The 15,918-nt window shown below is 35.4% G+C and overlaps 1 protein-coding gene across 4 annotated transcripts in view; it reads right to left on the bottom strand.

The window, feature by feature from the left end:
- Positions 1-15,918, bottom strand: part of LRBA (LPS responsive beige-like anchor protein) — a 415,639-nt gene that overhangs the window by 94,707 nt on the left and 305,014 nt on the right. For all 4 annotated transcript variants that reach the window (XM_042796732.1, XM_042796735.1, XM_042796733.1 and 1 more), the window contains one exon: positions 3,141-3,293. In XM_042796732.1, the coding sequence (XP_042652666.1) occupies positions 3,141-3,293 (153 nt within the window). The remainder of the gene's footprint in view (positions 1-3,140; positions 3,294-15,918) is intronic.

Here is a 15,918-nt window from a genome sequence, read left to right as displayed (position 1 = left end):
AAACAGGGGCTTGGGCTGTCTGGCTGGCTGACGGGCTGCAGGAAATATGATTAATGAGCAAGGTATAATGATATCAGGAACCCGATTAGCACCACATAAAGGTCACAGATCAAAGTAGTATGCATTTCATGAGCTCAAATCATTGTATAAGATCTGTGGACTTAAGGAGGCAAACTGAAATGCAACAGGAAAAAATATCTCCGTGTGATAGCTTACAAAATGAGCACTTAAAATACTATAATCACTATTTTGTCTGAACCAGGAAGCAGTAAGGAAATGTTAACTGAATTAATCAGCTCATGCTACATTTTAGCAAGCTTTTCTTGATAGTATTTGTGAGGCACTGAGCTTTAAGCATTCTTCCTAAACACACCTATTCTACTTAAAAAGAAAAGTATGCTGATTTGATTCCAATGGCATCCAGTCCACTAAGTATTAACAAGAAAAAAGCAATTTAATATTTGCATGTCATTTTCTCAGTTTTATTCCACTGCAAAACCAGCAGATTACAGAGGGTATCATCCATACCAGCCCTAACAGGGCCACTACCACCATGATAAGGTTAACTATGTTACACAGAAGCAGTTAACATCATTCACTGGCACAGAGGTTTAAATTTAATGCTACCAGACTGACCAAAACTTGATATCTGAGTTATAGCAACAGTATCAGGGACCTACAGCGTCACTAAACAGGATGATGTTTGAGACACTTTAATATACTGTCACTTGGTCAATGATTTCTTACTTTTGTAATTAACTTAAGCATTAAAAAAATTCTGTTCTGTCCAGTTATGCAATACTTGAAAATTGCATGTTTCTGTAGGAGTTCTTTGTCTTGAAAAACTCTAACTTATGGCAACTTCTGCATGTTCTCTCTATACGCCATTTAACAAGTGGTACTGCAAGGTCTACTTTCGCAGCAGAAGTTATGAAGCCAAGCAGATTACTAGCAAAGACTTTTTGATTAAAATAGTTTCAAAAGTCACAATCACTAACGATTAGTTATTTTAGGGAAAAAGTATATGAGAAGGAAACATTTTATTATTTAGATAGTAGGAAAAATTATTATTTAGATAATAAATATGATTTTGCAGTTTCATATGAAATACTGAGTGAAATTAAGGAAATTACAAAGGAATTTTAATCTTCATCATTCAAATATACAAAAGCTAATTTATTGCTGCTTTCACCATACTTTTTCTTGAAATGAAAGTTTTGGATATGTAACAAGGGCTTCCCTCATTCTAGATTGCTCTGAAATGTTTTTTTTCAGGATTTAACAAAAAAATTAAATATGATCTTATTGTAGATTGTACATAAAAAGAAAAAAAATACATTTGGAATATGGAATAAGATCATTACTCTCTCTTAGAAAAGACTTTAAAGGGATTTTACATTTTGTTTAACAGTAATTAAACAAAGTTTAACAGTAATAATTGAAAAGCAGCTGCTTCCTTCCTGCTGATGAAGCACTTCATCCTGAGAATACAGCACAAGTGAGAGATATCAGAGAGAGCCGCAAGAAAGGCAGACGTTAGCAGCAAAGGCTTTGGGAAATGGTGGAAGGATGAGAGAAGGGAAGGTCAGAGCGTGCACAGAGGTGAAGATGAGAAAAACCTGGCACCAAGGTTAGAAAGGAAGAAAAGAAAATTAACACCTAAAATCTTACAAGAGGAGAAAACAGGAGATGGAGAATAACTTCACAGTGGGGAAAGCCAGATCTGTAACTAATAGAATGAGAACTATATTTTATGCAAACGCCAAAATACCACAGCCGTGAGAGATCAAGGCCACAGGCTGCCTTTGGCAAGTCTGCTTAAGAACACAGCTTTTAATTTCTCAAGTTATCCTGAATCACCAACACACACCAAGCTCAAAAAGGTGTCAGGCTACCTCCCTAACCTATTACCTATCAGCACAGATCTAAGATCAAAAGTTGCATTTGAATATGGTTTGCCAAGTAGTCCTGCTAAATGTTAGTGTATCTCATACCTCATTTAAATAAAAGTTGCACATACTTCTATATGAAACAAAACACTAAATTCACCTAATGTAATTTGTGCTTATTATGGTGCACCCTGCAACTGCCTGCAGAAATCCAGGCCAAATAACATTTCTGAAGACCATGGTATCATGTCACCAGTAACAGTGCAGTGTGGAGCCTTCTGAGAACTTACAAATCACAGGTTTCTTCTGATGTGACTGTTCTGCAATTTTATGAGTATGAGGTCTGATGTTCTGCCAACAACAGAACTTTTTAAATTCCCGTTTTCTAATTTAGGAATATCAGGACGTTATCAAGTCTAAGCCTGGTGTCTGAAAAGTTTTTGAGAGTTTCTGTGCCTTAATTCACTACTTCCCAGCTAGCTACTACATGAAAGCTGCAGACTCATTTTTCAAGACTAATTAAAAAGACTTCTCTGATTTATTTATTTTAGAGTGCCACTGATGCAGAATACTTTCATTTTGAGAAGAGCCTAATGTAATACCTTTGAGAAGGTACTGTAACAGCTATTCTCTAATGCACTACACTGCCCAGAGGGCACAGTGAAGACAGGCACTGCTAACAGGATTTTCCAAAACAGGGAAGAGAACAGTGATACAGGTTTGGGGAATGAAGCAGGCAAAGGAGAATTCAGTTTTATTTTCTTGTAAAAAATGACCTGAAACCCATCAATTTAATGGAAGAAGTGGAAGAGGTGGTGGAAGATTTAAAATGCAACCTTCTTTCAGTGATCTTTGGAGTTAAAGTGATACTAAAATTAAGAACCCCTAAAACTATATTTAAGTAATCAGAATGACAAATATTTACATGATTAAACAAACTTTTTCAAGTAATCTGTAAAGTAATGATTTTATTAGCTCTTTAGAACCACAAGAGCTGACATATAAATTGGGCAAGAATTCCCATGTATTTAGAACACACTCAAACTTTTTGAGCAATTCTAAAGAATAAGAAATACTATACACCTTTTTTAGTTCCTAAACCTGTAAATCTAACATTTCTTCATATTATTTCAGCCATAGTCCTATGTAAATCATAAATAGCTATATATTGCAAGCAAATATCCAAACTATTTCAGAGGAATCTTGCAAGACAAATGTTACTTGACAGACGATAGAAGATAGCCATCTTACCAGTCTGTTTATGCGAACAAATTCTTCTGGGGTTTTGGCCCATGGTGGAAGTTCAACATCAGACACAACTGTCCCATCATCCATCACTCCCAGATTGTAATTGTTGCTGTTGACAAATATCTCTGGGAGGTAATAGAATTCAGGAATCAATTCCTGTAGATAAATGAAAAACAATGCCATGTTATAAGTTCTGTCAGAGAGTGCACTTTGTCATGTTAAAAAAATAATTATTAGAATGGCATTAGGCAAAGAGAATATAAAAAATCCCCCCACAAACATCCCTCTCCCTCCTAGAAAGAGGAAATCTCCTCTGTCATACTTTCTAAAATTTAAACCTTTAGATATGATAAATCTTTATCATACTTTTAACATTACAGAGAACTAAGACACAACAGGCTATAAAACCAAAAGGTCAGAACATTGGTTTAGATTGCATATTATGCACAGAGAAACTTTAAAAACTAAAGTAATGAACATCACATGGGACAAATAATATTTACCAGAAAGCAACAGACAATCAAGGATGTTAAGCAGTTGGGGAAAATGGCTTTCTTTACATTTTAATACAATCCACATTACAAAGTGCTAATGCACAAATGGCAGCCTATAGATTTGGTGAAAGCAGCACCATATATATTTATCATGAAGGTGTAAAACCCAGTTATATTCTTATTCTCTCTAACATAAAGGGTCTAAGAACTTAATGTTTAGGTTGTTATCTAAGATCCTTCAATGCCCAGAAATAATTTTTTTGGAAGCTCTAAAATACCTGGAGTTACACCGCTTTTTCAGAAAAAAAACAAAACCAAAAAAAAAAAAAAAAAAAAAAACCAAACAAACAAACAAACAAAAAAACCACTCACACACAAAAAAGGAATTAATTTCACATGGTTACAAGGCCTGTGTATGAGCTAAATTCCTTGCCAGGATCATCACCACTTTTGAGAAGTGTGCTCTATAGGCCTGTGCTGAACAGGACTGGGAGGCAGCCTTTAACACTAAACACAGTTGAGGAAAAAATGCAAACACATACAGCAAAGGAGTTGTAATTTCCAAGTCTTATGAGTAGAACAAAGTCATACTAATGGCTAAACAAATAACTTTTTAAAGCAGAAAATGGTACATTCTAGTGCAGAATTGAACACAACAGTCTAGGAAGCAAAATTAAGCTCAAAACCATAAAAATTTTCTCCTGCATAAGTGGAGTGTTTCCCTGTTTTGCAAACAGACATGCAACTTTGTAAGTTGTCAGTTATTTTGTAAAATATACACTAGGATATACATAAACATATCTAAGTTAATGTGATTAGAACCTTATTTACACACCTCTACAAATGACTGCAAAGTCCTAGCATAACCCTTAATAGAAAAAGCCTATTAAGACATAAGGTATCTATTTCTGCCCTTAATATATTTCAAAGGTGCTTTTTAATTTTTTCTGCGGAACTTGATGTTGACACTTAAATACACCCAATAAACCTGGCAATTTGATGGATTTAGAAAAACTGAGCCACTAAATTAGAAAATATACTTCCTTTGTAAAGAAAAGATCGATAGATGTAATTGCTTCAGGAAGCGTATTTCATAGCAAATGACTGGTGTAAAATTGGTCTTCCATACAGCAAGTGTAAACTGCATGCCGCTTAAGAAGTAGGAAAAAAAAAAAAAAAAAAAAATCAGACTGCCCCACTGGCTTTGTCTACAGTGGGTGTAGTATGTAGCTACGTCAGAAGCTCAGTAGATCAGATCTGAAACCCAGTCTTGACATGGGTCAATGGATCAGTGGTCTCCCAGATAGCCCCTCTGGGCCAGCTATGGCATGAGCAGCTTTCCAAATGGCTGAGTGCAATAGGGAGGTCATCTGATTGAGGACAAGGTCAATCCGAAGTAGCCAGGGCAAAGACAGGAAAGATCAAGCAGGAATTAAGCTATTATCACCTCCATCCTTGTGTGAAACACTACTTGGCTTTGAATTGTACATCTTTTTGTTTACAGTCACCTTAATTAACTAAGCAGGGTAAAGACATGCTTCTGTACCAAATGCTTGACGAGTATGTGATAAAAAGAGATTTGAAACTATTTAATTGGATAAATGAAAGAAGAAGAATGTAGCAAGAATAAACGTTTGTAAAAAAGAAAGTACTTTAAACACTGAAGTCTCTGTAGTTTTTATCATCACAGACAGAAACTAACAAAAAAAAAAGCAGAGACACTGGACTATTAATTCAACAGCAGCATGCACCACAGATATGAAACCATACCATCGTTCTGAATACTTAAAACATAAGCTCATTACATATGTTACTGATGTTTTTATTTTTTATACGTATATACATATGTACAGCTATTCATTAGTTTCTTTCAAGATCAGAAAACATTTGGCTTTCTAGAACACACGTTGTTTTCATTAGATGACACAGAAACAATATGCTGCCTGGAAACTTAAAAATTATCAGTAACTTCTGTTATTTTGACTATAAGAAAATTTTCCTAAAATGTTATTTCATTATTCCAGAAATGAATTTTCCCAAAGTTTTTCACTGTCACCACAATGACACATTTTTGCAAAAGGAGCTTCTTTATTATCTGGTTTTCTTTTCTTGACCATGTGCTAGCATTTACACATGGGAAAAGGAAGTGCAAACAGATACACTGGGGCGTTCTAATTGAGCAGTATTTAGTGCCAATTTTCAATGTCTTTATGAAAATTACATTAGTAAAAGGACAACAGCTTTTCCTAAAACCAGCAAATAAACCTGATAAGGAAATATTTAGTTTTTATGAACATTACAAATATTCTTCACGTATTTGGTAACTGCAGTCCTTCTCATCTCTATTTGTGGGGTCTTCTCCTTTTTTCTTAAAGTATTCACATCACATGCATAGATTGACATGAAGACAGCAGATGCTGACTCACGTGTGTAACTCCATTAATAATTGAACTTTCTGGACACCTGAGAATGTTAAAAAGATAAATTAACTTTTTTGCTTCTTTTTGAGGGGGGGAAGGAGTTACTCGTGGTTTCACACAAATACCACATGAAGACGCAGGACCAGCCATGAGGGGCCAGACTGAAGAACCAATTAGTATCTCACCCAGAACAGTGACAAGGACGGGAAGATTAACACAGGGCAAATACAGTCTTTCCACGGATATTCTCTCAGCTCCTTACAGTTAAATGGTTTTGAACTAATCTGTGCTTCTGATTTTTAAAATCATTAATCATGGGTTCCACACTGGAGTTTCATCTACAGAGGTTTTTCCTTTGGGTATTCTGAAACTGCTTCCTAACAGTTCCAGTATCCATATTGTGAAAAACAGTAAATATTAATTCCTTATTCACTCTTCTATATGACTTTCTGGATCCTACAGATCTATACCATCACATTCTTCCTCAGTGGTCTCTATTTGCAACATAAAGGATTCTAGTCAATTTAGATTCATTCCCTCTGGAGGTCTTCCCTTCTAACTAAACATTTGGGTTGCCTTCATACTTTTTCTAATTCTACTAAATTCCTTACGAAATTTTAAACACTCAGCACATGCACAGAAATGGTAAAATTGTCTCACATTTCTTTTGTTTACATGATTTAATGGAAAAATGAAAACATCTGTGTGTTTTGTTGAAGCTCTTGCTTTAGCACAATTGTGTCGAAAATTAGTTTCAGAAATTCCTCTGTTAGAATTCACCAGTTCTATAGGGTAGAGACAGACATCCTTATGATAAGCAATCCTTTACTCCTTCTGCCTTGTTTTTGTTTTCATTACAACCAATGAAGGAGCTCACGGTGAATATCAACATGAATCTAATACACAGCATTTATAGTGGTATATATGTTTTTTAAAAAATTAAAGATAAAACTTGCCATATCAGGATTCTTATTAAAATGCTTATAGAATTCTGCATATAATTAAACCACAATTTTTCTCTAACAAAAATTGCCCTCTACCATATGGAAACAATCATTCCTAAGGAAACTTCACTAAAAAAAATTTTTTTACAAACAAGTAATATCAACAGAATGTCAGTTTAACACTGGTAATTTATTTTCATGTTTGCCACCACGCATAAAAAATCCACACATGATATTTTGTTTCTTTAATGTAATGAAATGTTATTTTATTATTTTCTTTTGTTTGGAAAATAATAGACAGATGCTTTTTGAAGCAGAGTTATATGATCTGCAAAGGTGTCTAGAAACACCAACACAGACTCCCTAAACATATTAAAACATTTATAAGATCCCAGATTTTCAAGCTAAATTATTTGACAATCACATTAAGCAATATTAAGCCTATATATAACCTGTCAAACAGAATAATAAAAATGCATATTAGAAGTCTAGGTTTTTATTCATATTGCCACACTTTATTTCCTCTGTTAGGGGACATAAATGGCATTCAAAAAAATATATACTAATATATTAAATTAATTCAAATTTCATTTTTCATCACACTTCAATGCAATAATCTTCATATTTATTCATATTTATATACTATGTAATCTGTAGTTCAGGTTAATTTGACAGTCAAAGAGGAAAAAAGTTGTATATATAACTACATTCCTTTCCTTCATTTTTTAAAATTAACTGGGAACGAAAAGGACTATACTGAATCATAAAAAGGTCTAGATGAAACCTTGAAAGGTCATCTTGTGCACTTTTCCACTCACAGACAATTATAAGCAAGTATTCTTGAAAGATGTTTCTCTGCCTAGTTCTTTCAAAATTTTCAAGGATGGGGATCCTATGAATTTCTAGTGTTCATCTGCTCACACCGCTAGAAGGCCTTCCTAACATTTATTCTGCTTTTGCTGCAGCTGGAGCCCATTTCTTCCCATATTCAGAGTGAATACAAGCAGCAGTTGTCCCTTTTAACACATATCAATGTGTAGGAGCAGCTTTTGCCTCAGAGACAGTGAGATCCATTCCCACGGGCACTTTCTGACCACTATTCCCCTCCTGCATGCACCAAGGACAGACAGCACGCACTTCAGCGCCAAGGCTGGCGTGGCAGCACACTGCGGCAGGAAATGAGTATACAGCAGAATTCATCTCGATATAAGAAAGAAATTCTTTACAGTGAGAATTATTGTTCACTGGAAAAACCTCCCCAGGCACCTGGTAAAGTCCCCATCACTGAAGGTTTTCAAGACGGGATTGGACAAGGTGCTAGATAATCTCATCTAGGCTCCCTTTCCCGTGGAAAGTGGGACCAGATGATCTTCCAAGGTCCCTTCAGCCTGGTTCTGTTCTATGATTCCATGGAATGAAGTACACTGTGCCTGCCAGCCACAATCCCCAGCAGGCTAAAAGTATTACAGCGGACACCGCCAAAGCATTTCACGTTTCTGTCCTTGTGCCTCTTTTCTCCAAAGTAAACAACCTAAAACTTTCAACTTTATATCACTGGTCTCATTTTCTAGACCTTTCATCATTCTCCTTTGGACTTCAGCAAACTCATCCATAACTTACTTGAAGCTTATTATTTCAACAGCTACATAAAAAGTTTGGAGCAGATATTAAAAGTATTTGTTTCATTTTCAATACAATTATGGCTGGGTCTAAAAGAAGTAGACCACAGATATTAGATGGAACATTTTGATCCATACACCCAGATGTCTGCATTTTTAACTACTGCAATTCCCACAGATTACCATACAGGGATTGGGCTGAATTTAGAATTTTTTTTTTTTTTTTTACTCAGAGAAGTATTTTCCTGTTATGGATCTTGGCACGATTTTACAGAAAAACAAATCTTTCGTGAAAACCAAATATCCGCATCCAGAATATGTTAAAAGTTTTGCTATACCAGACATAGAGTTTAAAGTTAAAAATCTGAATTACTGTGTACCTGCTTCTGAATTTTGCTAGAGTCATTGCTCTTTGACATCTCTGACCTTGCTACAAATACAACATGAAATTTCTCCCATACAAAGGTAACATTGCCAGTTTGGCAGCAATTTTATTCCTTTTAACTTTTGAAACTCCCATCTATTACATGGGGAAGTATAAAACAATGCAAAGCATATGTAGAAAAGCTTATCAGGTTACAGGGTGTCTTAGGCATGCTTATGTCAGGCAGCCTGTTTCAATAAGCATGAGTTGCCATTTTGCAGAGCTTCAACTTTTTTAAAAATATATATATTTTAAAGAAAGTCATTGAATTTGTCATCCTCCGTTTTCTGAATGTTCCAGCAGCTTGGAACTCTAGAGTTTCTTGCCTTTAGTACCAAAGTTTAAACAAATTGCTTAACATGCCTTTCAATCAGTCATATTCAATCCTGCTGCTCACATGTGCTCATTGGCCTATCTACAACCACCTCCATTTCCTCCAAAAACATTTTAAGTTTCTTGGTCTATTTTAGCTGAATTTTACAGCAGGCTATAAAAATAACTAAATTCGTACAAGTTTATAAAACAATAAGCAGGCGAGTAGAGCCTTTACATGTATGTGTCTTGGGGGCCCCAGTAAGTTCAGCGCAAGGTCATATTTTAGTAGTGTCCACAGAAGCTACATGGAGAGGGCACCACAACAAATACCCCATCACTGAGAAATTCTTAATTTGAGGCTTATAGCTTTTTTGACAAACGAATCAATCAATTGCAAGAAGCCAATCCATAGGAGCCAAAGCATCATCTGTTTCAATATTTGCAGAGGATTTTTTTTCCTTTATAGAACATTACAACTATTAATAACCTTTTCAAAACATACAAAACCTGATGTATTATTAGGTAAACAGAATTTTCCCAATGCCCACGTTATTGTCCATGAAATTCAATGACGGAGTCCAGATTCTCAAGTCTTCTTGAAGACTTGAAGAATCTCATGCTTGAAAATAAAAATCCATATTGAATACAAAAATCCCCACTGAATACATGTGCACGATATAATTATCTGAGCATCTGTCCAATGTGATCAATGTATTAAATTATTTAATTTTGTTTTGACTTTAACGTAACCATTCCTTTACTTCAATGTATTTCAATAATGCTAATCAAATGCATTAGCTATATTTTAATGCCACTGTCTAATTAATAAGTCATGGCATGAAAACTCAACAAATCATGTTAAATATTATATACCCGTAGCCAACGTTTTCTTTATTCCTTTTAAGAACAATTCACAATATCTGAAGAACAGTACATAACAACATTATGATAGCTTCAAATAGATTTTTGAATGTCCTATAGCCAGCAGAATCCTTGGTTCAGCACAGGCTAACTCTAGTTCAAAGCTGGCAATGTCAGTTTGCATAGGCTGGCTATATGTATCAAAAACATTTTTGTCCAGGATCAACTTCAGTCATTAGCATAGAGATGACTTAGAGGCAAAGAATTAGAAAACGGAGGATAATTCAGAAGACAGAGGGCTACTTTTGAATATCTTTGTTCACTATAGTCTACAGTTTGAGAAACATTTTAGACTCATGATTATCACTTAAATTATAGTTTAGTTCTTAATCTCGGTATCCTATTCATAATGAAATCATTATGTCTTTTCAGCATTCTCCTGCTTCTCAAGCTGTCCCCTCCAAGGGCACTCCTGAAGAATCTTGGCCAAACCCATTATATTCCAATCTCACTAGTGTTTATATACACCAGATACCCACTCAATAACACTAATGCACTCCTAGAAGCCCTCGACAACATTACATCAGACATTGTTTAATACTGTTACAATACAGACTTTAAACACAAAGGTTGATTTAAAGAAAAATTGTCCAAAACAATGTGACACTAATGAGTGTCAATAATATAGTTAACTTGATGAAACAGCATTCCTGTACCTAAAAATGAAGCTGTTATATACTAAGAGAATCTTAGGGCAAGATAAAGGTGATAACTTGCCACACCTGTATGAGATATGAATTCAGATATTCAATGTTCAATACCATCACACCAGACTTACAGTATCTGTCACTGATGTGTGTCACATCACAAGACAGACTTTCATAAATTAGTACCCATTTTATGATGGAACAATCTGAAACAGTGTATTTGGAGTTTACTAATGTTTTCTGTGAGTTTAGGGTCTTCTAGGATCTCCTCTGGAACAAAACTAATCAAATGCACCAATAAAACCCAAACCCATAAGCACATGAAAAAGGAACAAACACAAAGCAATAGAGGGAAAGGTGTGAACAACAGAACATGACTCTATACTAGTGACCATAACTTGGTTAAAAATGGTAAAAAATGAATCAAATTAAGCCAATCTAATTTTCTTTTCAAAAGGTAACTGCAGTAGTGGATGGTGAAGGAAAGAGAGGCAAGATGTTGCTTCACTTTTGAGAAAGACCTCTGAGACTGCCTCAGCCTCCCATGACATTCTCATAAACAAAGTAGAGAAATGGAGATTAGATTAGGTTACAATAATATGGGAGTACCCAAGCTGGAAATCCATATTCCAAGAGCAATTACCACTAGCTCACTGTCAAACTGGGAGGACATGGTAATGGGGTCTGTCCTGCTCCCAATACCAGTCAATAATCTCATTAATGACCAGGTATAGAAGGTGCAATAACAAAATTCCAGATGAGACTAAAAAGCCAACATAGCTGTTTGGAAAACAGCATGAGAATTTGAAACGATCTAGAAAAAGTACATATAGTATTAAAAAAAAAACAAAACAAAACAACAACAAAAAAAAAAAACACCAAAAAAAAAAAAAAAAAAAAAAAAACAATCAGCAAAGTATTACACTTGGAAAAGACGAAATACATTCAAAGAGCAACGTGAGTAACAATTGTTATACTGTTATAAATATAATGATAACTATCACAACAGGTTAGCCCTGAAACCAAAAATAACAACTGCTTCTGACCAAGTATGTGCAAATCTACTCATTCATTAAAAGTAAAACAGCAACGCAAAAGAACAGACAGTCTTAACTTCTGTATTCGGAACTTACTCCAAGCACTGAACCAAACTATTTTTCTACTAACACTGCCAGGCTATCCATGTGGGTTTTTATACAGTATTAACAAAACTAACCAGGATTGTTTGCCCTAATAATGTAAATTAAGAGGTAACTAAATGAGTTAATGGTCATGCCAGTCTAGTACTTTAAAGCTAATAAGTGGTACTCTCACACAACTGAAACACATTTCATATTCTTCGGTGCAGATTTAACTTAAAAACACATAGTTAATCATCTAGAGGCAACAGTGCTGAGTTAATTAGTAAATAACAATGCCAGAGTGGTAGTGAGACACTAGCAAACTTACAAAGGATTTTTAATTTGCATGGCTTAAATGGATAGGGGAGAATGAGGAAATTAAATTTTATGCAACATATCACCTCTTGAAATCAAAATTTGAAAAGTTCAACCAAAGGTTATACTACAGTGCAGCATTAGTTTCCTGCTTTGATCATCAATCCAATGCTTTCACAGGATATTGGCAGAGATTGGTTGTGACCACACATATGCTTTAGCTTTTTCTGTTGAACTAATACTAGCCAACAGGAGTTGATTCCAAAGCTAGCTCATGTTAGCCCTCCTTCTCCTACATTCACTCCCCTCACATGAGAAGCAAGGAGAAATCTCTTCCTGCAGTCTGCTAAATGGTTCTAAAAATTCACAATTTTTTCAGCTGGAATAGGAATAACCTCCTCTTTTTCCTTTCTGCACCCTACTCCCCATGCATGAAGATACAATACCATTCATTGTCAAGGTCTTAAAAGTGACTTCACAAATCCTTTGTATTTCTATAAATCAACGCATTTAAACTTCTAGGTTTTCATCAGTTGTAGAAGTATCAACAGGAATCCTGAGATCTTATGGTAAAAAACCCCTAATAATACTTATTCAGCTACAATAGCTGACCACATTTATGTTCTCAGCCCATCAGAAACACTAGGAAAAGATGAAAACCGTTTCAGTTGTCAAGAAATAAATGGGTTTTACCGTGTGTTTGCCACAGATTGGATGGTATGTACAAATACTATAGCAAACTCATTTCCATGTCCACCTATACCTACATTTTCAAGAGATTTCTCCCTCAAGTCATTCAATCTATCTCAATTCCTTAATTAGTGACTCCTCTGCAATAATTTTTGTTCCCCACATCTCACTTAGAGACATCTTTTATAGCTAAAATAATTTTCTTGTTCATAAGGCTACTCCCAGAGTGAATCTATGGTCGAACACAAACAAGCTATGTTATCTTTAAAAGGGCCCAGTGTTTTTGCACTTAACTGGCAGACTCCTCATCACACCTAGAATTGCATTCATCTTTGAAAGAGTCAGCTGCTTCAGAACAAGCACAGAAGAAAAATTCAAAGTTGAAACAAAGAAATGGATTCATATTTCAAATGAAGTTTGAACTTAGCCAATTATTTTTGTCAGAATACTTATCCACAGCAAAACAAACATTTCTAAATATGCAGTTTAATAGCTAAATCATACAGTAAGACATTTTTCTTAATTACATATTGCTCAATCTCAAACAGATCACAAAGAAAATAATAATAATACCTTAACAGGAGTAGATCTTTTCAAGTTTAAAAATACTAATTATTCAGCCCAAAAAGCAATATATCAACCCCACCTGAAACACTGCAAAGGGAAGGAAAAAAGACTGAAGAACTGAGTTAAGGAATCTGCTAAGAAATACTAGACAGAACAGTAAAGAGTAGCCTACCTATGAAATAAGGAGGGAAATTCCTAATTATTGTAATGCATTTAAATGTTTCATCACTCAGTCAAACTGACTGGCCCACTGCAAATACAACATTGAGAATGTATCTTATAGTTTTGTTAAAGATAGAAAACTGTTTCCCGTGGAGGTGAAAGGTTACAACATGATGTAGAGATCTCTGTACAAAGACTTTCTGGAAGGCCATTTTTTACTTGAATGCTCTTATTATTTGCTTGTTATTATTATTTTTCATCTCAGCTCTGCATAATTTCCACGTAAATGTAACAATAAAAATCGTTCTCAAAACAAGACATCTTTTCCAATATGCCAGTTGCATTCAGTCAGAGTTGTATTATAAAGGCATACAGAAGATGTTAGTTTAAAAATATGTAATAACCACATGACAACATCTCTTAAGTGAGAATCCAAGAAAATACATTTCTTCTTAAACATTTTGTGAACATAAGTAAAGCCTTGCTCATGTGCCTAATTTTCTTTAAAATTACATGAGATAAAATCTTCATTTTCCATGAAACTGCTGAGTCTTCAGACAGGCATGAGCTGTGCTCTCACAATACATTTTTACACACATGGAGCTAAGAGGAAAATCACATTGTTTTGGACAAAATCTTGGACCAAATTAAGACAGTTCCAAAACATGTTGATATTAGAAAAGTACGAATAAATTAGATGTCAAAGGCTTTTTAATAACCTTTGAATAATCATTAATGTATTAGTGTTTGCAAATTGCAGACTTCAAGAAAATCACACTAGCTCTTGCCAGTAGGCAGCACTTTCCAAGTTCTGGAAACAATCAAAAGAATATAAGACTATCTATTGTTTTTTAAAAGTTTGTTTTGCTAACATCAAGTATTTCCAGTACATTAACCATACAAGATGATGTGCACTGCTCCCAGCTGCTTATAGAATATTTTGTTTGCCTCTTTATCCTGTTTGGGTGGTCTATAATAGACTCCCACCATGATATCTGCCTTGTTGGCCTTCCCTCTGATTCTTACCCATAAACACTCAACCCTATCATCACCATCATTAAGCTCTAGACAATCAAAACACTCCCTAACAGACAGGGCTACTCCACCACCTCTCCTTCCTTGCCTGTCCCTTCTGAAGAGTTCCTAGCCACCCACTGCAGCGCTCCAGCTGTGTGAGTCATCCCACCATGTTCCTGTGATGGCAACTATGCCACAGCTTTCCTGATGCACGATGGCTCCCAGCTCCTGTTTGCTGCCCATGCTGTGTGCATGTGTGTAGGTGCACTGCAGTTGGGCTATTAATCCCGCCACCTTTTTGGGGGGAGAAGCCAAAATTTCTATGTGACCATTCTCAGGCACTTCTGTGGTTTCTAACACATCAATAACCCTTGCGTCTTTGCTGCCACATGGATCTCCATCCCCTACCTCCACTGAGACAACAGACTGAAGGACCTCGCTAGCACACTGTCCCTCAAACCTTGGCGTGCTGTCCCGAGGCTTATCTCTAGTCAGTCTGGTTTTACTCCTTTCCCCCTTCAAATCTAGTTTAAAGCTCTTTCAATGAGCCCTGCTAACTCCTGTGCAAAGATCCTTTTCCCGCTTTGAGGCAGGTGTACTCTGTCTGTTGCCAGCAGGCCTGGTGTCATGTAAACTGACCCATGATCAAAACCCCCAAAATTCTCCACATATGAAAACAGTAACACAAAACATACCATTTAAGTAAGACTTCTGTCATTAATTTCATCATGACAGCAACATCTAATTTAATTTTCTTAATTAGTTAGTAAATAATTCTATTTACAAGCATGTATACAGTATGATGTTACTATTAACAACAGGACCACATAATAATCTACTGTATTCAGAGTCTTTGATGCACGTGTCAGCTGAACACATTCAAGCAGTAGTAAACTAACACACTGCAATTCTGCATGCAGAAAACTTCTAGAGGCATATGGGACACTTTAGCCATACATTTCACAAACACTTGCAAGGTAGAACAGAACATCAAGTATCAGGAAACTTAGTTTTCACAGTCGTAGTGAAATATTTGGGATACAAGTATTTCCAACAAAGATGGTTCTGTGCATTTTCAAACTTTTTTTTTTCCTAATTCTTTCAACATGTCCTATGGAAATACTA

The sequence above is a fragment of the Tyto alba genome, unplaced genomic scaffold (assembly GCF_018691265.1).
Source record: "Tyto alba isolate M040663 unplaced genomic scaffold, T.alba_DEE_v4.0 Super-Scaffold_23, whole genome shotgun sequence".
Classification (NCBI taxonomy): domain Eukaryota; kingdom Metazoa; phylum Chordata; class Aves; order Strigiformes; family Tytonidae; genus Tyto; species Tyto alba.
This window is presented reverse-complemented; position numbering and strand designations above follow the sequence as displayed.